This window comes from Lagopus muta, chromosome 11 (assembly GCF_023343835.1).
Source record: "Lagopus muta isolate bLagMut1 chromosome 11, bLagMut1 primary, whole genome shotgun sequence".
NCBI classification, from domain to species: domain Eukaryota; kingdom Metazoa; phylum Chordata; class Aves; order Galliformes; family Phasianidae; genus Lagopus; species Lagopus muta.
Genome location: NC_064443.1, coordinates 19,447,078 through 19,471,282, shown reverse-complemented (window position 1 = coordinate 19,471,282; position 24,205 = coordinate 19,447,078). Strand labels below are relative to the sequence as shown.

General features: G+C 51.3%; 1 protein-coding gene and 2 long non-coding RNA genes across 3 annotated transcripts in view; 1 reads left to right on the top strand and 2 right to left on the bottom strand.

Annotated features, from left to right (window-relative positions):
• PLXND1 (plexin D1) overlaps positions 1-22,606 on the top strand; it is a 69,185-nt gene extending 46,579 nt beyond the window's left edge. The window contains exons 24-37 of the mRNA XM_048957077.1: positions 323-430; positions 1,499-1,629; positions 2,250-2,448; positions 7,456-7,602; positions 9,745-9,901; positions 10,634-10,737; positions 11,691-11,754; positions 12,001-12,035; positions 13,741-13,845; positions 14,636-14,799; positions 16,155-16,302; positions 18,308-18,448; positions 19,273-19,347; positions 19,984-22,606. Of these exons, the coding sequence (XP_048813034.1) occupies positions 323-430; positions 1,499-1,629; positions 2,250-2,448; positions 7,456-7,602; positions 9,745-9,901; positions 10,634-10,737; positions 11,691-11,754; positions 12,001-12,035; positions 13,741-13,845; positions 14,636-14,799; positions 16,155-16,302; positions 18,308-18,448; positions 19,273-19,347; positions 19,984-20,100 (1,695 nt within the window). The 3' untranslated portion in view covers positions 20,101-22,606. The remainder of the gene's footprint in view (positions 1-322; positions 431-1,498; positions 1,630-2,249; positions 2,449-7,455; positions 7,603-9,744; positions 9,902-10,633; positions 10,738-11,690; positions 11,755-12,000; positions 12,036-13,740; positions 13,846-14,635; positions 14,800-16,154; positions 16,303-18,307; positions 18,449-19,272; positions 19,348-19,983) is intronic.
• On the bottom strand, positions 2,457-8,220 carry LOC125698584 (uncharacterized). The gene is made up of 3 exons (XR_007379230.1): positions 8,016-8,220; positions 6,420-6,584; positions 2,457-5,872 (listed from the first exon to the last, which is right to left on the bottom strand). It is a non-coding gene; the product is annotated as an uncharacterized LOC125698584 (long non-coding RNA).
• On the bottom strand, positions 12,051-14,628 carry LOC125698585 (uncharacterized). The gene is made up of 3 exons (XR_007379231.1): positions 14,480-14,628; positions 14,253-14,368; positions 12,051-13,521 (listed from the first exon to the last, which is right to left on the bottom strand). It is a non-coding gene; the product is annotated as an uncharacterized LOC125698585 (long non-coding RNA).
• Positions 22,607-24,205: the final 1,599 nt, after the last annotated feature.

The following is a 24,205-nucleotide window of genomic DNA, read 5'->3' as shown; positions in this document are numbered from 1 at the left end:
TACTTCTCTATTTTGACTTACTCTTTTATAACGCTTTCTCTTCTGGGGTTTTCTAGCTGTCACATTAATCTATTTGCAGTCTCCCCACCCTAACTGCCTCGTGTCTGGCTCAGACATCTGCCTCCCCTTATTCTTGTGGTGTTTGCTCATTCAAGACAATCTTGGAAAGTGTGTGAAGGCTTTATAAATTATTCCAGTGCATTTCTTTGTAATGGGTGGTCTCCAGTCCTGAAGATGGTTCTCTCTCTCATTCCCCTGTGGCACGTGGCACATGAGGAGGTCTCTGGCCCTCTGCTGATGGCTGTGTTTGGTTGTGTTGCAGTGTTCCTCGCTCTATGAGGAGTGTTACGTTCTGCCTTCCCAACAGCTCAGCTCCCAGGTGGGCTCCCAGGTCCAGGAAACCCATCCGCTTCTGGTGGGGGAATGGAAAGTGAGTAACCCACTAACAAAACAAATGTTCCTCAGTGGTTGCTAACCATACTCGTGTGTGTTGACAGTGCCATGCATTTTCTTGTGGCATGTGGGGAAAGCTTGATTACTCAAAGCAATTAACGCATACCACCACTGGATCAGCTTTCACTGGTTGGAGAAGAGAGATTTGTGAAATTCTGCTCTCACATGAAGGAGCTCTGTCCCAAGACCCTCCCCAGCTTCACTGTGGGCTTTCTTCCTAGGTGTACCATAGTGTATGTCACCTTCTGTTCCGTACACAGCTCTTCATAAATGAGATGAATTACAAGAGATTCACTATAAGCTGTTGTCCCAGAGCTGGGTTTTGGATGCACGAGAGTCAGGAAGTGAAGGATCAGGAAGTCATTTAGGTTGAAGAGAGATCTGCTTACAGCAACTCCAACTAGATCAGGTTGCTGAGGGCCTTGTCCAGCTGAGTGTTGAGATATCTTCAAGAATGGAAATCCCACAGCCTCTCAGAGCTCTTTTTCCAGTGCCTGATGACCATGAAGGTGGAAACTTTCTTTAATTAGTGTCCCACGCTCCATCTGGTGTCTCTTGCCTCTTATCCTATCATTATATCCCCAGAGAAGAGCCTAGCTCTGTCTTTTCTACCCTGCCACAGTGCAGTTGAAGACTGCAGGAAATTATCTCCCTCTTAAGGGCAAATAAGCACCAGCTCTCTCTGCCTCTTCTTGTACATAACTGCCCCCTAATTGGCATCCCCTGCTGTATTTGCTCCAAATTGTCAACACCCACGTGGCAGTGGGGAGTCCAAAACTGGGCATGTTACTCTCCTTGGTCTCACAAGTGCTGAATAGAGAGGGGCAGTGGCCTGGTGACTGTGCTGCTTCTGATGCAGCTCAGAATGCAGTCGTGCCTTCGCCAGGAAAGCAGTCTGGCTAGTGCTGGACAGGGAGAATGGAGGCATCAGCACAGCACTGTGTGCTTAGCAGGGACATCACTGCAGTCAGGTAGGATAAAAGAAGTTGGGGTGGGGGGAAACAAGGAGTGTTTTTCTCATTCTGCTTTCTATTTTTTTCTCTAGATCCCTGAAAGCTGCAGACCCAATATGGAAGAAGGAATCTCACTGTTCTCTACCTTGCTCAACAACAAGCACTTTCTCATCGTTTTTGTCCACGCTCTTGAACAACAGAAAGACTTTGCTGTGAGGGACAGGTATGAGCTCCAGCAGACTGAGGAGCCACGCAGGCAGCCAGCTCATCTGCAGGGGTTCCACGTGCCCACAGCAAGCTCAGTGGTGTGGCTGCTGCCTCACAGTCTCTGCTGTGAAGGGTGGCTCCGTGGCCCCTGCCTGGTCCCATGAAGCTGTTGAGGAGGCAGTTGAATGCATCTCTTGTCCTACATGGACATTTTCCATAGGCCTGTGGTTTTCAGGCACTGATCATCTATGCTAAATTTCAACCAAAGACCTGGCAGCTGGACGAGATTGATTTATTCCTAAACTCTAAGCGATCCAGATGCTATCTAGAGTCATGCATTGCAGCTGAAGGTTACAACTGGCCTCCCAGTTTTCTTTTAGAAATGAGCAGCTAAAAACCTTTTCCATTTTCCTACAAAGCACCAAAAGATGGAGTGCATGACCTGCTCTTGCAGTGTTTGTATTCCTGAACACATACGATTTACCATTAAGAGTGTGAGTTGACCTGAGGTCTGACAGCACAGAAAGAGCCTGTGGAGTTTAGCCCCATTGAGAGAGCCTGCAGAAACTGCCACAAATGCTGCCTTCTTGTTTCTTATACTAGTTAACAGTTTACTTACACAATTCTGTTTTTCAGGTGTAACCTGGCCTCCCTGCTTACTATTGCATTGCATGGGAAACTGGAATATTACACCAGCATCATGAAGGACCTCTTGGTGGATCTAATAGATGCTTCAGCTTCCAAAAATCCCAAGCTGATGCTGAGGAGAACTGAATCTGTGGTAGAGAAGATGCTCACCAACTGGATGTCCATCTGCATGTACAGCTATCTCAGAGTAAGAGAACCAGATGAGTGTATGGTAGTTGCATTGCATGCAGGGGTAACAAGGGACATGTGAATCAGCTGAGGAACTAAATACTTGCCCGTTGGGCCAGTTGCCTTGTCACTAATGGTTGACAAACTCCAACAGATTGAATGTTTAAGCATAAGAAAGCAACTGGAAGTTTGGTTGCATCTGGTGACTTGATGGGATCAAGCTTCCTAGCAGGCTTCCTAGTGTGGCCTGCTTTTTATAAGGCCAGGGCACTAAACTGGCATCTATTGCCATGGTTGAGAAGACAGCCACAGGGAATTGGAAAATAACCACAATAGCTTGAGGTTTGGAGAACAGTTCCAGCTGTTGTTTTCTCTGACCAATTTGGATAGCCTTACTGATGGTTGCCAGCTAGTTCAGCATTTTGCTTCAGTGCAGGACCCCAGGAGGTGCTTGTGGTGTGGGGCAGAAAAGCTGCTGGGCTGTCAGTGGTCGTTTGGGTTGGGGCTCCTTGTGCTGGGCATGTCCTCTCAGTTCCACGCTGCCCAGGTGTCTTTGCAGGAGAGGGGGATGTCCAGAAGCCTGACTATCTTCCTACATAACGTAAAAGGAAGATATTTGGCATTTCAGAGCATCTCCATCTGCTCAGTGCTTTATTTCCAATGCTTGCCAGCTCTGGTTGGAATTTCTCAGAAGAGTTGAGCAATAACATAATTGATTCCACAGCAGCTAATTGGAGGACACCCCATTATACCCACAGGGGAAAGCCTGGAAAAGGCCTTTAGAAAAATCTCTTTTTCAAAGTGTTTGCTGTAGTCACAGAAGCAATACTGCATTGTCTTCATACATATCATAATGTCTTCTGAACACAGCTGAAGATCACTGTTTGTTCTAAAGCTTGTGACTTTGTAGTTCTTAATCTTTCATTTTAGCTCACATAATTATGAACTACAATGAAGGAAAAGTCACAGGAACAAGTAGGGCTGCCTGTGCCAATGGAGCATGGCTTTCCAGCCTGCCAGAGGAAAAAAGAGTGAATTAGTGATTATTTATTTATTTTGTAATCTTTCTGTTTTGTGCCTGTAGCTTAACCATGGGGGGGGAAGTGCTGATCTTCTCTCTTGGAGAGCAGAGCCCTTGAGGCGTCCGATCCAGCTCCGGCTCTGCTAAAAATGAACATTGTGCAAGAGGGCTTTCTCAGGAAAGAAAAAAGAGGAAAGAAATGTAATTCTTATCACACAGGCTGAGGCTATGGGCACGTTACAGAGCTAATTATCGGTGCTGCTGCCCTGACAGCCTGAAGCACCTCTCCTGGGGCCGTGGTAGTCCAGGTGCCCATGCACAGCTGGGGTCAGGACCAGGGCTGGGACTGCCTGTGATGAGCCTGTGATGAGGGCTGGTGCCAGCTGTGAGCTGAAGCTGTGTAGAAATCAGGGAGATGGTGGAACGAGGGCTTAGCCAGCTAGAATCACAGAATGACAGAAGTTCCCAAGTCAGAAGGAGCCTGCAGGCATCATCAAGTCTATCTCCTGACTCCACACAGCACCACCCAACTCCATGTTTGAGAGTGGTGTCCAAATGCTCCCTGAGCTCTGCTAGTGTGGGGCTGCCCTGGGGACTCTGTTCTGTGCCCACTGCCCTCTGGTGCTGAGTCTTTTCCCAACATCCAGCCTGACCCTTCCTTGATGCAGCTCCATGGGATCTCGGCATGAACAGGAAGCAGAATGCAGTGAAGATTAGATTTCCAAGAGCACATTGCATACTTGGGTGAAGGTGGGGAAACCTCAGTGGAGGAGAAGCTGCTGCCTGCTGATGTGGGTGGAAGAAGCTCTGGCTGTCCCTGCAGGGGAGGGCTCCAAATGGGTTCAGGCTGCTGTGTGCAGGGATGGAGGGCTCAGCAGTGTGAGCTGAACCGGTGCCTTCCTCACTACAAAAGCCAAGCACGGAGCCACTGAAGCACTCCTGCCCACAGACTGCTTCTAGCTCAGGGCAACAACTTAAATATTAGTGACAGTCAGGAACCTCCCGTGTGCCTTGCATCCCTCTGGGTCAAACTGTTTGCCTTCAGAGAGGCATTCTTTGGTTAAAAAGAGTCTCCTGCCTGCCTGCAGCACTGTGCTGTCAGACGTGTGATGATGGGTCTGGTTCTCATTCCTGAATGATCCCCATTAATCACAACATCTATTTGAAACAGCTGCTGCAAAGGTCCCTGCCATTGTTCAGTGGAAAAATTCCAAGAGCTTGTATTTTCCCTTGTAAGTCAACGCTACATGCTCAAAACATTTGTTTCATATTAATGCTGTGACTAGCAGTCCATCCGCTTGTGTTTTGGGCAAAAATGATTTGAAGGAGCTGTCTTCAGCTGGGAAGAAGAGGCAGGCCACAGCCACTCACAGCTGCACATGTGGAGGGCACCTGAAAGCAGAGGGTTTGCCCCTCTGAAATGTGACAGTGATGGTAGGCAGCAGGAGACTTGCTTCTTGGGGTTGGAATCAGAGGGGGGCTGGAAAACTTGCAGCATTTGCATAACTGATGCAGATCTTGGTTTCTGCATAACCATATGAGAATCACCAATAAAATGGTGTGCGTCTGCACTTCCCGCTACCACTGTAATGGAAAATGCTGAGAACTGCCTCCCCCCTCTGATACCTCGGTGCCATTCCACCCCGTGCTGGTGGGAAGGAGGAAACTGATGACTGAGTGAAAGCCAAGGCCTTGGGATGCAGCATTCAGACCTGGGTCCAAGCTTCCCAAAGTTTTGCATAGGGGATGGAGCTGGGATTTAATTTTTACATTACACAAACAGATAATCACCCCCAAAGTAGCTGGCACCTGCGAGAAGCAGCTGCTTTCTGCGCTTTCCTTACTCCAACCTCACCAAGGCTCATTTGAAATGACTGTAGAGTGTTCCCAGAGGACATCTCCGATGTCTTGTTGGCCTTAGTAATGGAGCAGCCACACCAAAGCCAGTCTGTGCTCTGAACCTTTTTCCCAAGAGCATAAAACCTTCGCCTCCCACGCTCCCCCAGCATGAAGCAGCCCAAGCAGTGCCAGCCCGAGCTGTGCACTCCATTACTGCGAGCTTATTGCAGTGCCCCGCACAGCTTCAAGAGCCTGTGATGGTTCAGTCAAAAATGAAAATGAAGTCTCATTAAAATGCATTCACAATAGGAGGAAAAAAAAGGCCCCAGAGTGTGGTTTTTTAAAATAATTTTTGTCCTGAATCAGCACTGATCTCTTCTGGTTAGACTTCCTTTCTCCCAAGTAGCCGCTCCGGAGACACTGCTGGTTTGTTTCCAGATGCATTTTCTGAACAATGCTCGAGGTTTCCAGGCCTGCCGTTTTATCTGCAGCCGCTGCCTGCCAGCACTTCTTTCCCCTCTTTGAAACTTGCAGTCTGATCAGTGCTTTTGCAGATCTCCATAGCGTCCCACAGTTCCTGGGTCTGAAAGCCAACAAGACAAACAGAAATAGCATCTCGCAGGCTGAGCTGCCATTTGGCTCCTATGCAGCTCATCCTCAGGACAGCGGTGGCTCGTTCACACAGTACAGGGTATGAGCACAGGCTGCATGGGCTGTCCCTCTGCGCTCAGCACACTGGCAGCACGATGCCATGTGGTCAGCATGGCCCAGGGAGCACTGCTGGCTCCAGGCAGTGAGGAGCCGCGGTACCTGGGCTCTGTGCCGTGGTACTCAGCCTCCTCCCTTGCCGCTGCAGCCAGAGCTGTGTCCAGCAGCAGTTTCCCCAGGGGGGCAGCACAGGCTCCAGACCCGGTGCTGAACCTCAGGGTGGTCATCCTGCACACCTGAGCACCACTACAAAGGCACTGTGCTGGCACCCCCTGTGTTGGGCTGTACAGCAGTGCTCCTGTTCGCACCGCACAAGTGGTGGGTGGAAGCAAGCACCGAGACCCGGTCACTTCTGTCTCAGCATAACCCCTGCCTGCTGGCTCACCATGCCACCTTCCCCTCAGACACTGACTTTCTGTTACCTTCTGCATTTCATTCATGGTCCTCAGCTCCTCTGCCCCACAGCTTCACATGTTTCTGTGCCTTTGTCCAGCATTGCAGAGCCCAACGCAGAGGGAGCGTTGCAGGAAGTCCTTCCATCCCGGTGCAAGACCCCTGCACTTGCCCGATGTTCTTACCAGCCTGCCCTGGGAAAATAAAGCATGAGCACCCTGGCACAGATGGCGCGTGCCCACCCACAGCCCTGCTGCAGCCCCAACGCTGAAGGCAGCCGAATCAAAATTGACATCGAGCTAATTGCTTCAGCAATTATAAGGCAATTAGAATAAAAGAACCACCAAGTCTTAATTAAGAAGCAGATTGAACAGGATTTAGCAGCTCCTAGCTGAGAAATACCAAAACCATCCGATATCTGTTGTCTCGAGCAGGATTTCAGATGGCAGCGATGGCTGCGCAGGGGTGTGATGGTCGGGAAGTACAGGAATGTGCAGTAATTTGCATTTGCCTCATCTGAAGGAAATTGCACATGAACATTAGGGAGAATGGGATGTACTCCAGTACTGAAATGTTTTTCAAGAAAATAACTTGTGTTGTATTTGCACACTGGCATAACAGACATAAGTGGATCAGAAATCTGGCATTACACCATGTCACTGAACCGCGTCACAAATCGCTGGTCCCTGTTAGGCTCCTTGTTCCTGTTGCAGTGCTGTCACAATCCACAGCTCTCCCATAAGATGAAGGTTGACAAATATAACGAGTTAGCTGCCATGTTTACTCGTTGTCGCATGGGAACAGCATGGTTGACTCTGATCTTTCTCTTTTGCTGCAATCAGGGCTCTGCTGTGGTATGAGAAGTACAAGTGCTGCTTCCCAGAGCCACAGGGCGCACAGAGGCCTCACTCCCATAGATCTCAATGGCAAACCAGGCAGCACAAAGAGGACTTCAGACAGCACCTTTAATAGGAAGCTGGCACCCCAAGTCTGTTTCTGTATAGAGCCTGCCCTGGATGGGCCGCCAGGTCCGTTGCTGACATGGACTTCTCTCCGTTTCCCCAGGAGACAGTCGGAGAGCCATTCTTCCTGCTGATCTGTGCCATCAAGCAGCAGATTAACAAAGGCTCCATTGATGCCATCACAGGGAAGGCCAGATACACCCTCAACGAGGAGTGGCTCCTGCGGGAGAACATTGAGGCAAAGCCAAGGGTGAGTACCCAAGGTGGGGTGGCCCAGAGGGGGCCTGTGCCTCAGTGAGAGTTAGTGCCCATTGCACCTTACTGCCACAGGGCTCCCACTGCAGGATACGACTTGTGGTAACTGCTGGTTTCCACATCCGCCCTTTGTGATCACCAATGTGGTTCTGGTTAGAGGTGGAGGGAAGCAGGGAGATTTCTTCAGCCATGCTTAGAGAGCTAAAGCAAATCAGCATCTGTGCTCCCAGTGAGAAGGTGCTGGCTCAGCCTCACACCACAGGCTGCAGGCAGGGTGTCACAGAGCTGTACAGCAAACTACCTCTTGCAGGGCTTTGTCAGAGCTGTGCACACGGAGGGATTTTTTCCCCTTCAGCGCCAGACTCAGATGCCTTTCCAGAGCCTGGGTCAAACCCTGCTTCCAATTACCTGGCATGAATCTGCAGCAGTTCCATTGAAATCCATGGGTTGACCCAGACACGTATCACCATAACGCAGAGCGTGTTCTAACTCCACAGAGTCGCCAATTCTTGTTACTGACCGACCTGTAAATTCACAGCACAGACAAGAGGGGTTAGCAGCAGGGCACAGAGTATTGGCTTTCCCAGCAAAAATGGTAATGTCACGTGTGTAAGCAGGAGTGGTGCAGCTGCTTCCTACTTCGTGAGAGAAAAAGCAAAGTGATGAGCTGAGCACTGGAGGAAGGCAACCACCTGCAGGCCTGGTGCTAACTCATCAGCAGTCCTCTACACTGCTGGTAACCAAACCTCTGCTTTGAAAAACAACTACCCCGTATAAAATGTGAAAAATTATTTTCTGTTAATGCTACGGCAAAAATCCAGCTTCATCTGTATACTGAGATTTCTCTCATCACCAAGGGAGCTGGCTGCATGCCCTGATAGCAGAGAGCAGTTGTAATGCTATAATGGGCTGGAAAGTACCACAATAATAGGGTGGCAAAGTCATTGACTGCAGCAAACAAGAATGAGCCCAAATGCAACAGCCACAGAAATGAAGGAAAAGAGTTGCTTACCTTCACCAGACCTCAGAGATGCCCTCACCTCCACTGCCAGCCCTTAAATGAGGGCTGGGAAGGGGTGGATCCTGGCTCCACCCTTCCAGTCACTCAGGTACATTGCATGCACCTGAGCTCCTTAGGCTGGCCCTGCCTTCCACCAGGTGCTCCACCACTGCTTCAGGCTGTGACTTACCATTTCTGTTACAACAGTGATTGCAAGGAGCCTGTGGGCTGTGAGAATTCCAGATATTGGGCTCACATTTATGGGTATCCTTCCTAGAGGCAGCTGCGCTCACAGCAGTGCTGCTCATGCTCTCTGCACAGTTTCCTGACCACAGCTCACAGCTTGAGTAGCTGGCTAGCTTCAGGACTGCACTCAGAGCAGAACAGAGGCCCCCTGTTTGTGCACATCAAGGAGAAGAGGGCTGAGGCAGGGCAGGGGCTGCCTTGGGTCAGCTCTGTGCAGGTGGCATTGGGCCAGGTGGAGTGCATGTGTGGTGGAGGTGCCTGCTTCCTGCGTCAGTATGGGAGCAGCTCTTAAAGAGGGTTTTTGTACAAAGGGTCATTTTCATTGCCCCACAGCTTTGTTCTGCAACTGGCAGAAGCTGGGCATCCCCAAGGAGTGAGTGGCGTCTGTGGAGCCCAAAGCCCCTTATGGCTGATGATCCACTGTTCAGGTCCCTTCCTCAGCAGGGAATTGGATGCTGATGGTGGTGAATGCCCACGTAGCACCAAACTCACTCTTCGGTATGCTTGTTTACACCCAAGAGCTCAGCCCGTTGCATCAGGCAGAGGAGGGCAGTGAGCCCTGATAGCCCCATCAGTGACTGGCCAGAGACGAGAAGCTGAGGATGTGGCGGCAGTGGAGGCTGACCCGTCCTCCTCCCGCCTCAGAAGTGATCTCTGCATGTCAGGGCTCAGGCCCAAAGCAGGGCAGCAGGAGAGCAGGGCACAGCATTGTTCCCTGTGTCCTCTTGGCTCCATCAATAAATTGCATCTTTCAATTGCCAGGGAGCATAAATCAGCACTTTTGCTGGCAGTAAATTGTAGGTGACAGCCTTTATTCTGCCTGACTTCAGCCCCAGAGCTCTGTGCATCCATGGGAGCCCCACTCACCCCTAACGCAGCCTCTGTCCACAGAACCTCAACGTCTCCTTCCAAGGCTGTGGGATGGACTCCCTGAGTGTCAGAGCCATGGACACAGACACGCTTAGCCAAGTGAAGGAGAAGATCCTGGAGGCCTTCTGCAAGAATGTCCCCTACTCCCAGTGGCCAAGAGTAGAAGACGTCGACCTCGGTAGGGGGTGCTGGCCAGACTGTACCTCTGGGTGAGGGAGCTGATGGCACACACCAGCCCCTGGGGTCTGTTGGAGGGCACTGGGTGAAGGAGCATTGGTGATAGGGCAGGATGGAGATAGCCTTCTCCTGAGGGCAGTCTTCAGGAATAAGAGATGGGACCGGACCCTGCCAGACTGGAGGGAGCCATTAGAAAGAAGCTTTAGAAAAGCCTGAGCTGAGCAGAAGGGTACTTGGATTTCCCCTCTTTGAAGCCCAGTGTTAATCCCAGGAACGGATGTGTCCTCTAAAACTCTCTTGGGCCTGCACATGGCTCATTAACGTACCTCTCCACAAGCAGCTATAAATGAACCCATGGACTCCTGTCTGGCTGTGTGTTTGGTCACTTGTCTACCCTGTGGCCAACCACTTTTTGTAGAATTTTAGTGTCCAAGGCCAGTGCTGCGAGGAGGAAACCACCCACGCTGGCCTTGTGCCTGCGTCACGTGGGGCTGATGCTCAGTGCCAGACGGTGTCCTCCTGGAGGGACAGCTGGGCTGGGGCAGCACCAGGGCCCCACTCCTCTCCTCGGTGCCTGGGGCACATCCCCCTGTCTGCAGGCTCAGCCCCTCAGGAGCCACTGCTGCCCCATGGTGACCACATGTGCAGCCCCACGGTGCCTTGGCTGTGGGATGCTCCCAGAAGCAGGTCCCAGCCTCCCGGCTGCCTGCTCAGCTCTGCCCTCCCCACACAGAGTGGTTTGCCACCAGCACCGACAGCTACATCCTGCGGGACCTCGACGACACCTCAGTGGTGGAGGATGGCAGGAAGAAGCTCAACACGTTGGCACATTACAAGGTAAATCTACAGGTGCTACAGAAGAGCTCTACTTCCTCAGAGCCTCCCCGGCCCCAGGGGCGAATGGCAGTTCCCCCTCCAAAAACAGGATTATTGGGGCCAAGCAGGAAGGTTGCCATGGCTCCGCAAGAGCTTCTGGGGAATAGACATCTGCCCTGGCGAGGAGCTTGTTAATATTGCAACACACTGAAACTAATTAAACACTCTTCATGCAAAACAAGTTATTACTGACAACAGAAAGAACGGGGGGAAAAGAAAAAGCTCCTATTTCCAATGGCCTCAGCTGAGCTGATCAGCATCACCGAGCTGTTGGGCCGTGCCCTGCTGCCGCTGGAGCTGCTGCCTGCCCTCGGAGCAGGGCTGGGGATGCCGCTGAGGATGGAGGCCAAAAACATGGAGCAATGTGGTAAAGAGAACTGTTCTCCTGACCAGTTTTCCTTTTAAAACTAAATGAAACCAGAAAGTTTATTTGGTTTCCCCATTCCCTGGTTTGCCTGGAAGCATAATCCTCACTAGCCTGCAACAGCGCATGGAAAATCAGAACTGCGTGCTGATCAGCGCGGTTGTTTGTGCCGCAGTGCCGCTGCTGGCGCGGCGCCCGCTGTGCCGGGCCGGGCGCAGAACAAAGAGCAGCCCCTGCCCTGCGGGTTCCTGCGGTAGAGGCCAAGCAGTGCCTGCGCAGCTCGGTGGTCTTTCTTCTTCGAGTTACCTGCTGTAGACGTGCCAAAACTTTATCTTGGATGCACGTATTTGCCCAGTTCCCATTGGAGCTGAGGGCATCACCCGCTTGCATTTGCACTTTAAAAAGCCTCTCCCAGTAGGGCAGCACGCTGCTGCCAGTTCCCACACTGGGGAGCAGGGGCAGGGTGGTGGCAGGGTGCCCGTGGCTGGCATCGGGTCCCCAGGGCTGGAAGCTGCCAGGCACTCACTGACAGCCACGCTTCCCTCTGCAGATCCCTGAAGGGGCGTCCCTGGCCATGAGCCTGTCAGACAAGAAGGACGGCACGCTGAGCAGAGGTAAGGCCCATTCCCTTGAACCTGCACGTGTCAAGGGTGGCTCCGGGGTCCACTGAGAGTTGGCAGCCGTGTTCCCCAGGCCCTGCAGTGTGGTGCAGCACGATGTGATCCCCTGCTGAGAAAGGTGCTGAGATCGCTGGGAGCAGAAACCCTGGCTGGGCATTAGTGCTTTTTGGGGTAGCAAACGTGTTCTCATGTGGGTGGAGTGTTCTGACTAAGCTGTTATATCCCTCTTGTTCTTCACAGTGAAGGATTTGGACACTGAGAAGTACTTCCACCTGGTGAGTATCCTTCTCACTCTCTGGCCGTGGGCATGGCTGTGCTGCACCATGTGGTGCTGGGGCAGTGCCTGGCCACATGCTGCTTCTGGCAGCAGCACAGGGCAACCAGGTGCTTACTTACTCTGTTTGCTGTCTGTATTACAATGCTTGACCTTGCAAAGACTGCCCACTAACAGAGAGATGGGGCTGCTGCTGTCACTTTGGCACAGGCTGCCCAGAGCTGTGGGTGACCCATCTCTGGAGGTGCACGAGGTCATGGATGGAGCTGTGGGTAGCCTGCGCTGACAGAAGGCAGCCAGAACACGCAGGGGTGGGGCTGGGGTCTTAAGATCCCTTCCCACTAATGAGTTCTTTGATTCTATGGTGCTGAACACAAGGCTTGCAGCAAAGAGGAGGTGCCCTGCAGGCAGGGCCATGCTGCAGCAATAGCAGAGGTGTTGTGACTGGAGCCAGATGAGACCCAGCAGGGCTGGGGCGGGAGGTGGGGCAGGTGGCCCCAGGCTCACGCTCACCTTGGTGGCAGAACATGACCTGAATACTGCTGGGAGCGAAGGCGGTCAGTGGGGCTGTGCATGTGGGGTGATCTTCATTCTCACCTGCAGGGGTCCTATTTTTTTTCATTGTTTGTGATGAAAGAAAAGAAAATCTTTTCAGCCTCACCGATACTGACTTAATTCATCTCCATGGGCTGAAGCTTCAGATGTGATGAACAGTCTGGATCAGCAGTCATTAGTTCTCTTCACAGAGGCCCTAATTGGAGCAGAAAGGTTATCTGTAGAAAAGCCTTAGCTGTGTGGGACATAATAAAAAATTACAAGACAGCACAATAATTGCTGTGGCCCAATCCAGCCATCAGCAGCCAGAGTCCAGCACCATGATCTGAGCGTGGAGCAGCACTGCCAGCAGCATCCCGCAGCCTTGGGGGGTCACCTCGCAGGAGCTGCTGGCACTCTGCCCCTTCCCAGGGCCGCCGAGATTTATGAGTTCCTGCTCGTGCACTGCTCCAAATCGACGAAGTGCTAAATGCTGTTAAAAGCTGTTATGAGAAAAAGTGTTATGGACAACAACAGTATTTTATAGCTTGGGCTTTTTTCTCTGCTGAATTTTCCATGCTCAGATGGAGTACAAACACAATACACGCACGCACACATATCCACAGAGTGAGGAGGGAGAGGGGACAGGAAACCAAATGTGCACATCTGAAGCAATGCCAAGATGTACTTAAATTGCATGCTAGGTCATTACAGGATGGTAATTAACTGACCTGGCCAGCAGAATATTTATTTTTGTTTTTAAAAAGGCCAGAGTAGGAATACTGGCTGATTGTTCTTGCATTTTTTCCAAACCTAAGAAAAGCTGCTTTCCATGGAAGCCTTCTGCTTTGTTTCTGGGAACCTCAACTGCAGCCACACAGGAGCACTTCACAGAGGCCAGAAAGGCAAACAGGCTGACATCCCAGTGAGGCCGATTGTTTCATTTCCTTTGTCTAGATTGAGAGAGACAATGGAGAGAGCAAAAGAGACCAGTGTCAGAAAAACTGACCATTATGAATTACTTTTTTAAAGCCATATAAGGCTGTATTTATAACACAGTAACTGGTTTTCAATTGGATTCTATATGCGGTTGAAATTCTATACTTAAAGGAGAATTCAGTGTGACACATCCAGGGAGGAGTGTTCTCAACATGTGTTTTGTGTTGGACCAGGTTCTCCCAACTGACGAATCAGTGGAGCATAAGAAATCCCACAGGCAGAGCCATAGGAAGAAAGTCCTGCCAGAGATCTACCTGACCAGGCTGCTCTCTACAAAGGTAGGAGCTGGGGGCACTTTTGCGAACAGCAGGTGATCATTGCTTGCAATCTGCAGTGAGAAACCTGATTTAAGTCAGGATTGCTGCAGGGCCGGTCACTCCCAAGGGGTTTTAGGACCCATCTGTCACAAATGTTTGGAGAGGCTCCAGTGGCTGCTGGGCTCTGCTGGCTCCATCGTTCCTCTGCTTCCCAGCTCTCCCTGAGGGCAGCGCTGCTGCGGGAGCCTCACGCAATCCCCCTGAGTGCAGGTCTGGCATCCCCAGCCATGGAAGGATGCTGACTGCCTCAGGGCTCACAGTGTGCGATTCAGACCTGAGCCCATCTCGCACAGAGTGATCCTGCTGGGAGAGGGATGGAGGAGGGATGTTTGTGTGGCCTTAATTCAGATTTGAACTTCCCCACTCACTGTGAGTGCTCAGCTCCAGCAGTTGGGCTCCCAGACCATCTTTAGTCCCAGCATGATGCTTCACTGGAGCAGAGATCACAAGCATGGCCAGCAGTCTCCAGGCTTTTTTGTATTTACTGTGCAGAACAATCACAGATGTGAGATCCCAGCAGTATGAAAGAAAATCTCAATGCTAAAAGAAATTAAATCCAAATGCAAGCTGATTATATCACTACGCACAAACAAACCTTTCCCTCCTTGCTCCAGCATCCCCTCCCTCTCATGGCTTATCCAGCTGGCAGCCAAGAACTTCCCAGTGTACACAGTCACAGCCCCTCACACTGGTTTTCAGGGCTCAGGTGCTGCTGCTTTCTGCAGCCCCCACTGTGTGTGCTTGTCCACAGGGCACACTGCAGAAGTTCCTGGACGACTTGTTCAAAGCCATTCTCAGCATCCGAGATGACAAGCCGCCTGTGGCCGTGAAGTATTTCTTTGACTTCCTAGAGGAGCAAGCAGAGAAAAGAGGGATCACAGACCCTGACACCATGCACATCTGGAAGACCAACAGGTTTGGTTGAAGAAGAGAAGACCTCTCCTTTCCTTCCTTTCTTCTGAAAGAAGCAGCAGCTGCAAAGCCTTGGTGTTCGGCATTAACAACCAGGCTGCTAAAAGCAGAACCAATGAGGGCCATGAAAAACAGGGAGGGGCTGAAAGATGAGAGCAAATGTGGGCTGGAGAGCTCTGAACAAGCACAGAGCTCTGGAAAGCACAGAGCTGGAAGAGCAGGCATAGGCAGAGAAAGGGCAGAAGGAATGGGCACACTAATACACATAATTAATGAGAAACAGAAGAGAGAATGGATGACAGGAGGCAGCAAAGATGTAAGCTATAAGCACTGAAGAGTCTGAGATAGATTTCAAAATCACATCAGGTCTTAAAAACCACACAGATTTTAAAATCCACACCGGCTCCTTTTCATTTGGTTTCCAGCTTTCCAATCCCTGGGGATCCTTCTCCTCACTTCTCTCTGACACCAAGCTGAGGCTGCAGGGTGCTCGGCACCCCAGGAGCTGCTGCTGTGGCAGCCTGTTGGTGGTACACAGCATCAGGGGCTGCCGGCAGCGATGCTGAGGGATGTGCTGAGCAGGAATGGCATGGGAGAGCCAGAGGGAAGGGGGAGAGAGCATGGGGGAGAGCAGGGGGGGTTCAGTGGGGCAAAGCAGCGAGGCTGGAGGCAGCGCCGCGCTTCTGAGGCTGCAGGGGCAGTAACTCCAGCACAACATGAAAAACAAAAACCAATTTGTCTGGGATAGCAGGTGTGTAGATATGACCTGTGGACTGCAGATCTGCTCAGCCTTCATTACTTTAATTGCCAGTAGAGCAAATAGCTCCATAGGTTTTACTCCCCAGCTGCTGAGGGGGGATAGTAGCCAGGACAAGAAATGTACTGTGCGGCCAAAGGAGCACTGAAGCAACTCAAGAAGAAAACAATGAGAGAGCAGGAAAAATGTATACAAAATGTATTTCATGGGGCTAGGCTTACCAACAAAACCAGAGGGTGGGTAGTGTCAGGGGAAATGGAAAAGGAGCTGACACTGTCAATACAAAACACCGCAAATGAGGAAGCTGGATTGCAAACCCCATGCAGCAGAAGTGTCTGAGCCCATCCAGCAGCACAGCCAGCCCACAGCTGCTGGGGGAGTGGGGCAAACACTCACCTGGGTAGGGCTGCATGTGGGGCCTGAGCAGGTGCTTCCCCTCTAGCTAGGCAGGGAAATGTGCAGCGCCAGAAGGTTATTAAAGAACAGAACTTTGCTCTTCATTTTTTTCCCTCTCCTTGATTCATACTTCATCATCTTTCTGTATCTCCTCTCTCCCTTGGAAATTCACCCAGTGTGTGTTCCTGGCCTGTTTCCTCCACAGCCTACCCCTGAGGTTTTGGGTCAACATCCTGAAGAACCCCCAGTTTGTCTTTGACATCGACAAGACCGACCACATCGACGCCTGTCTCTCTGTGATCGCCCAGGCCTTCATTGATGCCTGCTCGCTGTCCGACCTGCAGCTGGGCAAGGTATGGACCGGAGGGGACGCCGCGCCGCAGCTCAACCAGCGAGACACAGAGCAGTGCGTGTAGGGGGAAGGGGCTGCCAGAGGTGTCCTCGCCCCCAGCAGCGGGCTGTGAGCCACATGCCCGGTTTCTGAATGTATCTAAGGATGAGTTGTCCTCTCCTCCCTCCTGCGCCGGGCGCATGCTCGCTGCTTTCCCTCTACGTTGGCTGAGTGTGGTGCTGACATCTGAGACTTCCCAACACCGTCAGCTTTATAGCAAATGCTGAAAATTGCCCCTCTCCCAGGGCTGGGTGTGTGACGTAGGGGCCCCTGCGGCGAGGGAGGGGCGCTGCTCAGGACATCCCCAGGAAGCCCCTCCTGGGAGAGATTAACTCTGGAGGAAGATGTAATGAGCGCTGGATTTTTGTTTGTTTGGGTTTGGGGCATTTTTTTGCAAGCGTTACGAAACACCTTCAATCTGTCCTTGTCGAGCTGCCGGTGAGGGGAAGAGGGGTCAGCAGGAGTCAGACAGCAGATGGAAACATTTTGCAGGAATACAATAGTGTAAGTGAAGGAACTGTTGAGTAATGAGGGGAGAATAAATCCTCAGCACGAAAGTCAGTCTGCATCCACATGCTGTAGACCAGGGGTTGTCCAGGCTCTTTCTCTGGATACAGGGTGTCAGCAGTGCTGCTTCTGATACTGCAAATGTGAGAGCAGATTCCCTCCGCACACCTACAGTGTGTGAGCACATAAAGCATTCACCTCTTCCGAGTACAGGGAGGACAAACCAGACACAAATTTGAAAAACAACAGAAAGGAGGCAGCATGTGTTTCTGTTGCGTTTCCAAGGGGGAAAAAAATGTTGTAAGTAGGCTCTGTAACTTGGCTCTATTCCTACAATGCCTTGTCATTGGGTTTGAAAGTAAATTGCTTTGGGGCCCGGTGCCCATTTCCCTTGCAGCCTTCCCACATATTGCACAGCAGCTTGCAGTTACCCCTGGCTTCCTTATTTACTGCTTGTACAGCAGGAGATCCCATCTCCACAGCTAGAGCCCTGCTGGGCTTGTTTTGTCTGCAGAGCCTTCCTCTCCCCCCTCCACCTGCCAGCACCAGGGAGCGTGTCAGGGCAAGGGGACACACACTGATCTCACTGCCCTCCCGTCCCGGGGCTCTTTTCCCTCTGGGTTACAGTGCTGGTTCATTCCCCGGGCAATGATGTCAGCAGGACAGCACTGCCTCGAGGTTAAAATCATTCATGCTTGTGTTAGCAGAGTGCAAGTGGGGTTATGCCTGTGCTGATACCACCCGCTCATGGCCAGGAGGTTAAAACTGCTTTGTCCAAGCCAACATTAATCAGGAAAACTCACAGTATTTTCTGTTAATTACTTTCCATGCACTCAATATAGGTCAGATAGGCTGAGTTAGCCAACGCAGAATAAATCAAAGCTACATTAAAAATCCAAGAGCAACATTTCAACTGACAAAGTTCAGCTTTGTTCTTTGGTTTAAATCAAGCTAGCTGCTCAAGAGACCAGAGTGACGCATTCAGAAGCCCATCCTTCATCACCACGTTCCACACATGGTGCCATGGAGCAGAAGTGGATTATCTATCACAGTGGTGGTACATGCACTTGCAGAGCGTCACCTGCAGCAAACAACCCCCTGATCCCACACACACTTTTCAGCCCTGTCGTTGCTGCAGTTGCACTCAGTGAGACCACCACTGCTGGCATAGAAGCCAGGAAGGCAGGCAGGGATGGCTGCATGCAGAGTGCTTCAGCTCTGCAGGCAGGAGGCAATAACCCGCAGCACCCGATGTGCTCTGCATGCACCACTCATGCAGTTTGTGCCTCAGTGCCACCCCACCATGCTCCTGTCTGCCTAAAGCCAGGCCCACAGCTGGTTCCTGAGCCCAACTAACTGAAGGCCCTGTCTGATGGCCAGTGCTTCAGCCAGGCAGAATAAGAGGGTTTTCAGTCAGAAACGATACAGCATCAGATCTCAGTATCTTGCCCTCGCTCTAGGATTCCCCAACCAACAAATTGCTGTACGCCAAGGAGATCCCGGAGTACAGGAAGATTGTGCAGAGATACTACAAGCAGATCCATGACATGCCACCGCTCAGCGAGCAGGAGATGAACGCACACCTGGCAGAGGAGTCACGGGTGAGGCACGGGGCAGTGCTGGGACCGGGGTTGTGCTGGGATGTGGAGCTGTGCTGCTGGGGCAGCGGGGTGAGCAGGCTGAATTCAGCTCCTGCTTGAATGGGCACTGGAGGGAGCAAACGAGAAGGGATATTTTGCCTCAAACTTCCAGACACAAAATTCATCTGACCTAATTCCAAGCATCTTTAATGACTGCCAGCAAACATACATGAATTCGCTTGAAACTAACAAGGCTTTGGCACCGCTGAGAGTTTTAAACAGAAAGAAGTGCCAAAGAGCCAGAAATTTGCAGAGGCTCTGCTGGCCCCCAGGTCCTCGGCCAGCTGGCCCCTGTGCTGCCAACTTTCAGTGCTGGCCCTGAGTCCCAGGCAGCCTGCTGGCAGCGCTCCCTGCCAGCCTGGTACCAGCTCGGGAGCTGGCAGCTGTGCTCTGGATCCCAGCCCTGCCAGCAGCGCAGTGCAGCTCCCTCAGAACACAGCCATCTCCCCACAGCAGTTCAGCCTCAGCTGTGGAGCATGCTTTTCGCTGGGTGCTCCTCTGCCCAGCTCCAGTGCTGCCCCATCCTTCGCAGTGCCTTTGAACTGATCAGGGCTATCAGCTGCAGTCACTTAAGGCTGACTTTATAAAGACTCAGAGCATTTCTCATGTATGCAAATGCAGCTTCCTTAAACGAATAAGGCAAAGCCCAGCTGCATCAATGCAACAGGAATAAAAATAGCCAGTCTAAATCTTCTTTTAATCTTGCTAATGCCTGCAGATTGGACTTGAACTTGCTTGCTGTGTCAGGTTAACGTATCTCCCCTATTTGTTCTGTCTTTTTAAAGAAATACCGGAATGAGTTCAACACAAACGTCGCCATGGCTGAGATATACAAATATGCCAAGAGATATCGCTCCCAGGTAGGCGAGCTTGGCTGTGCTCAGGCCTTAACTATCTGCAGAGGGAATAACAGGAGGTGTTTTGTAACCAAGCAGTTAGATGCCTCACAGAAAAGGGATTAATTTGTTTGTGTAATCTGCCCATGCACATATGTAATACATGCACACAGGTGCATCTGTTCTCCCATCCCTTGATTGATAACTGTGTAGAAGCAAAGGCCAGCTTTTCCCAGTTGTTTTTAGCAGTGCTTGGCTGGACAAGTTTGCAGCAGGGCTGGCCAGTGCGTGGACTGCTTGAATCCTCTTACACTCACAGGAAGCAGAGCCCAAGGATGCCTTCCCCAATAACTTACCCTCACTGCTGCCCACAGTGCAGCCCTGGCTGTGACACAGAACGCAGCTCATTGTGCCCTGCCTCGCAGGGACAGCTCTGTGCTAGGAGGTTCCCTGCAGGGCTTTCTGTTGCATTTTCTCCCTCTGCCTCAATGTGAGAGCAGGGACTCAGCCAACCCCTGCTGCACCTGGAGGGTGCAGGCTGTGTCCCAGTACTAGACTTGCCCTCCTGGCTCCAGCTGGGATTGAGGCATTATGAGGCAGGTGGGGCTGGCAGACAGGGCTGCGTGCTGCCTGTCCCTTATGTGCCCACCTCTCCTGCAGATCGTGGCCGCCCTGGACTCCAACCCCACGACAAAGCGCACCCAGCTCCAGCACAAGTTTGAGCAAGTGATTGCACTCATGGAGGACAACATCTACGAGTGCTGCAGTGAAGCCTAGGCTGACTGCAGCCTGGGAAGTGACCCCTAGAGTAACTGTTGTAGGGAACTTGCCTTGACCACGGGGACACCTTGGTCCATGTCCATGAGGGTCATTCTCAAACCAGCCCTGTGGCAATGGTGGGCCTTACCTGCAGCCAGAGAGCTCCCTCACGTATCAAGAAGCAACAAGACAGCCTTTGTGCAGCTAGAAAACCATCTGGTCAACACTGTAGCACCCATAACTTACTGCTGTTGCAAGCCAGAAATGGAGGTGTGATACCTGTGGCAAGCTTGGTTCATCACTTCTCAGTAATTCGTTCCTGAGCAGCTGGCTCCCCACATCCCTGTCTGCATTCCTCATGGACAAGACCAGGCTGCAGAAGCCATAACAAAAAAAGCAGCCTCAGGGAGTAACAAGCAGAGATGGCATAGGCCATCAGAGCAACGGCAGCACGTTCTCCATTCCACACCAGCCCTCTCACACCTGCATTTCTGTGACACCATGGACAATCAGCTGTTCACTATCTGCTGCATTCTGTGTATTTTTGTGCCTTTTAATTTTTGTATTGTATGTGCAAACATAACCACTCCTTCATTTGAGATTTGGGCAACCCAGGGAACTGGAGGTGAGTTAAAGCAGTTGCTTCCTATGTAGCAGGGGAATGCTGAAAGCACCTTATCCCCTAACAGCTGCTAGCTGGTTGGAGGGAGTGCACTGCATGTTGGTGTGGGACTGTTCTGCCCTGCCCCAGTTCCCCAGCCTGCATGCAGTGAACTGCAGTGTGCAGTAGGATAGGCAGATGTCCCTTACGACCCACCCTCCAGCCAGATAGGCACAGGCATCGCTTCCACCTGCAAGCAGCGAGCTGCTCCTCACTCCTCTCCCCACCCTACTGGCTGCATACACAGCTATGGTGCTGACTTGAGCTCACCTCACCTCTGTCAGTCCTTTGACAGAGCAGACTGAGCCACATGCAGGGCAGAACATCCAGGCATCCTTTCCTCCCTCTGTCCCACACTCTCTGGTATCTCACCAGGATCGTCACCTAAAGCAGACCAGTGCTGGAGAAGGCTGCTCTTAAAGCAGCTTGCTTTGCTTGCCTTGAAGCCAGTACACCATAGTTACCACCCGAGAGCAACAAAAATGGTTTTGTGACACGTTCAGTTTGTCAGCCCATAAAGGCAAGCAACGCATCCCCATGGCAGCAAGTTGCTCTCACTCCACAAGTCAGCAGAGCAGGTCAGACATCACAAGGTGCAAACAGAGGTAGGAAACGCCACACTCCACACAGTGATGTCAGCAAGCAGAGTCCCACTGCAGAGACAAACAGGACTTGTCTGAGACCCAGGAACTCCACTGCTGTCCTGCAGCATCTGCTGGGGCCCATCCCAGCCTGGCATCCATTTTCTCTCTGCTGGCAGCTCCTGTTCCACAGCCAGGGCAGCCATGACTGCTCTGGTCTTCTCCAGCATCACTCAAGCCCCTCTTCAGAGGCTGGACCACACGTCTGAAGCCAGCATTCCCCTGCAGACAAAGGCAACCTGCCCATGAAAGCTAAACCTAGCTGTAGCTGTAGGCACCACATTTCCAAACTGCCAAATATATATATTAAAAAGTGACTACCTCACTCCAGGCAGGGTCTCAAGGTGAGCCTCCATTATTCATCCAGCTGGAAAGGATGAAACCTGGTCCACCAAACTCCTCCTGGGTGACTTACTGCCACAGGCAGGTGGTCGCACCCCATCATTTCCAGTAACACATTTGTCAGAAGTTAGAACATCAGAGTTGTGTATGTGTATATAGATATCTATTTTAAAACAAATGATAGACTTTATCCAGTATGTTAAAAGGGGTAGGGAGGGGAGGGAAAGAAAAGAGGATTTGTTTGGGGTTCCGTTGTTGTTTTTTTTGTTTTTTGTTTTTCTTTTCTTTTAAAGAGAACTACAGAAAAAGTACATACACTGTAGAAGTTTCAATGTCTTTGCTGAGGATGTGGTTTCAGAGTAGAAACTAATGTAGCTGGGCTACATTTTATTTTGAAAGTGATTTCACACAAAAAATAATCTTGACTTTTTTTTCTTTAGAAACTGTGAATAGTTGCCATAGATATAGACAGGCCCAGCACAGGGAAGGCGACAGTGAGAAGGACCAGGGTAGTAGAGAATGTTGAGCTTGGCTGGAGGTGAGGAAATGGCCATGGAGCAACAGCCCCATGTCAGTACAGGAAAAGGGCACAGGTGAGCCAGTAGTGAGCATGGTTTGACTCCAGGTGATGTGACTGGGCCACGTATTGGGGTCTATTGCTGTCTTATTTAATTTTTTCCAAAGCAGAAAAAAAAAAAAAGCTACAACCATTCTAAAGAGGTAACTTTAAGAGAGCAAATGCTTGAGGGTTTGTAGTGTTGCCTTGAACCCTGAGCCCTTTGTAACATGTTTTTAAACTTTGGCATGTGTTGTGGGTATAGTGCCCTTACCTGCTGTGTAGTGGAAGTGGCAGACTCTCGGAGAAACCTATCTTTGTAATAAAACAAGGTGCTGAAACCCTGCGTAATGAACTTCCTGGTACACACAGAGCCTAACACCAAGAGGCCATCTCTTGTCTGAGGCATCTTTCTCTCACACAGGACATGCAAATCCCCATGCTCCTCCACCTCAGGAACACGGGGAGGCAGGCAGCTGCCAGCTCCACCACGCAGCAGCGCAGTGCTCAGGGCTGGCAGCTCAGCAAGAACCATCTTCTTTCCCAGTGGCACAGGTCTTATCCTCTTAAGGCCGCAGCAATTCACCATTCCTGCCTAGCGTGCAGGAAGGTCCCACCAGAACAGGATCTGACACAGAAGGTAGAAAAGCCACAAGAGGAGCTGAATAAACCACACCAACACACACCAGGACCAGCATCGCCATGCCTACCCACAGGGCCAGACACCCTCGCACTGCCAGGAACAGTCTTGGGGCCGACTGCGCCTTCACCCAGCAACAGGCAGCCCAGCACCTGCTCTGCGCTGCCGCAGCACTGAAGGCTTCTGGCCTCAGCAGTGACACCATCCCCAGCCTGCAGGGCTCGATAACCACGGCATTACTGAAATCCTCCCGCTTCCACCATCTTTCAGTAAAAACTGCTCTTCCTGGACACCACAGGGATCTTCCTGTGTTAAAGCTGATCCTTAGGAAAGCTAAATCCAGTCACTTAATAATATAGCCTCTCGAGAAGCCTTATGCTTTATATTTAGGGCCCAGTAAGAGGACACAGCTCTTGCCCTGTTCCACTGCAGGACATCTAGCGTTGGCAAGCAGTCATTTGTGACTGACCACTACTGAAGGTGCAGCTGAGTTCTGCTGGGTTACTGCTGCAGTATCCCTCACCCTGACCCTGGGGAACATGAGTTCACATTTAAAGATGCATCAACATGGCCAAGGCTGAAGTTTAAAAGTAGTTAGTTTGCTCAGCTCTTGCTTAAGCCGCACAGCAAGGCCAGAAGCCTTGGAGGGCATTGGCAAAGCCAGCTGAAGATTAGTTAAATCCTCTTTAGGAAGAGGGTTTTACTTCCACTTACTTTCTCCCACCCAGGAGGACTGACAACCTTTGCATTATCAGACTGACCTTCAGAAGGGCTCTGTTCTGCACAGAGCAGGAAAAATTCAGGCATTTAAAACTATCATAAAGAAAGCTTTCATACACTGGCTGGCAGAAGCTATCAAGACAGGCTTTGAGATGGGTACTGTGCACAGACAGATAATAGCATGAGCATTCCTACAGTCTGCTGCAAACACCGAGCTTTTTTTGAGCCCTAAAGCGCTTCTATCTTCCTCTTTAATGTGGGTGGAGCTTAGGCAACTCCAAACACCACGGTGGACCACGAAAGCACCCATCCCTCCTGCCCTAGCACTGTTGTAATCTGAGCTCAGCCAGGCATTAGCACAAGGGCAGCTGGGAGGACACAGGGCCAGACACATCCCCTGCACCAACGCTGTGGGAGCAGTGACAAGCCCTGAGCTTCCCACCACAGCTCAGAGCCCCTGCCTGGGCATCACCTCGCACTGGGGCTCACCACCAGCCTGCATACATGTGGGCCCTCAGAGTCACTCCAGCACTGCTCACAGGAGACAACAGCTCACTACCACT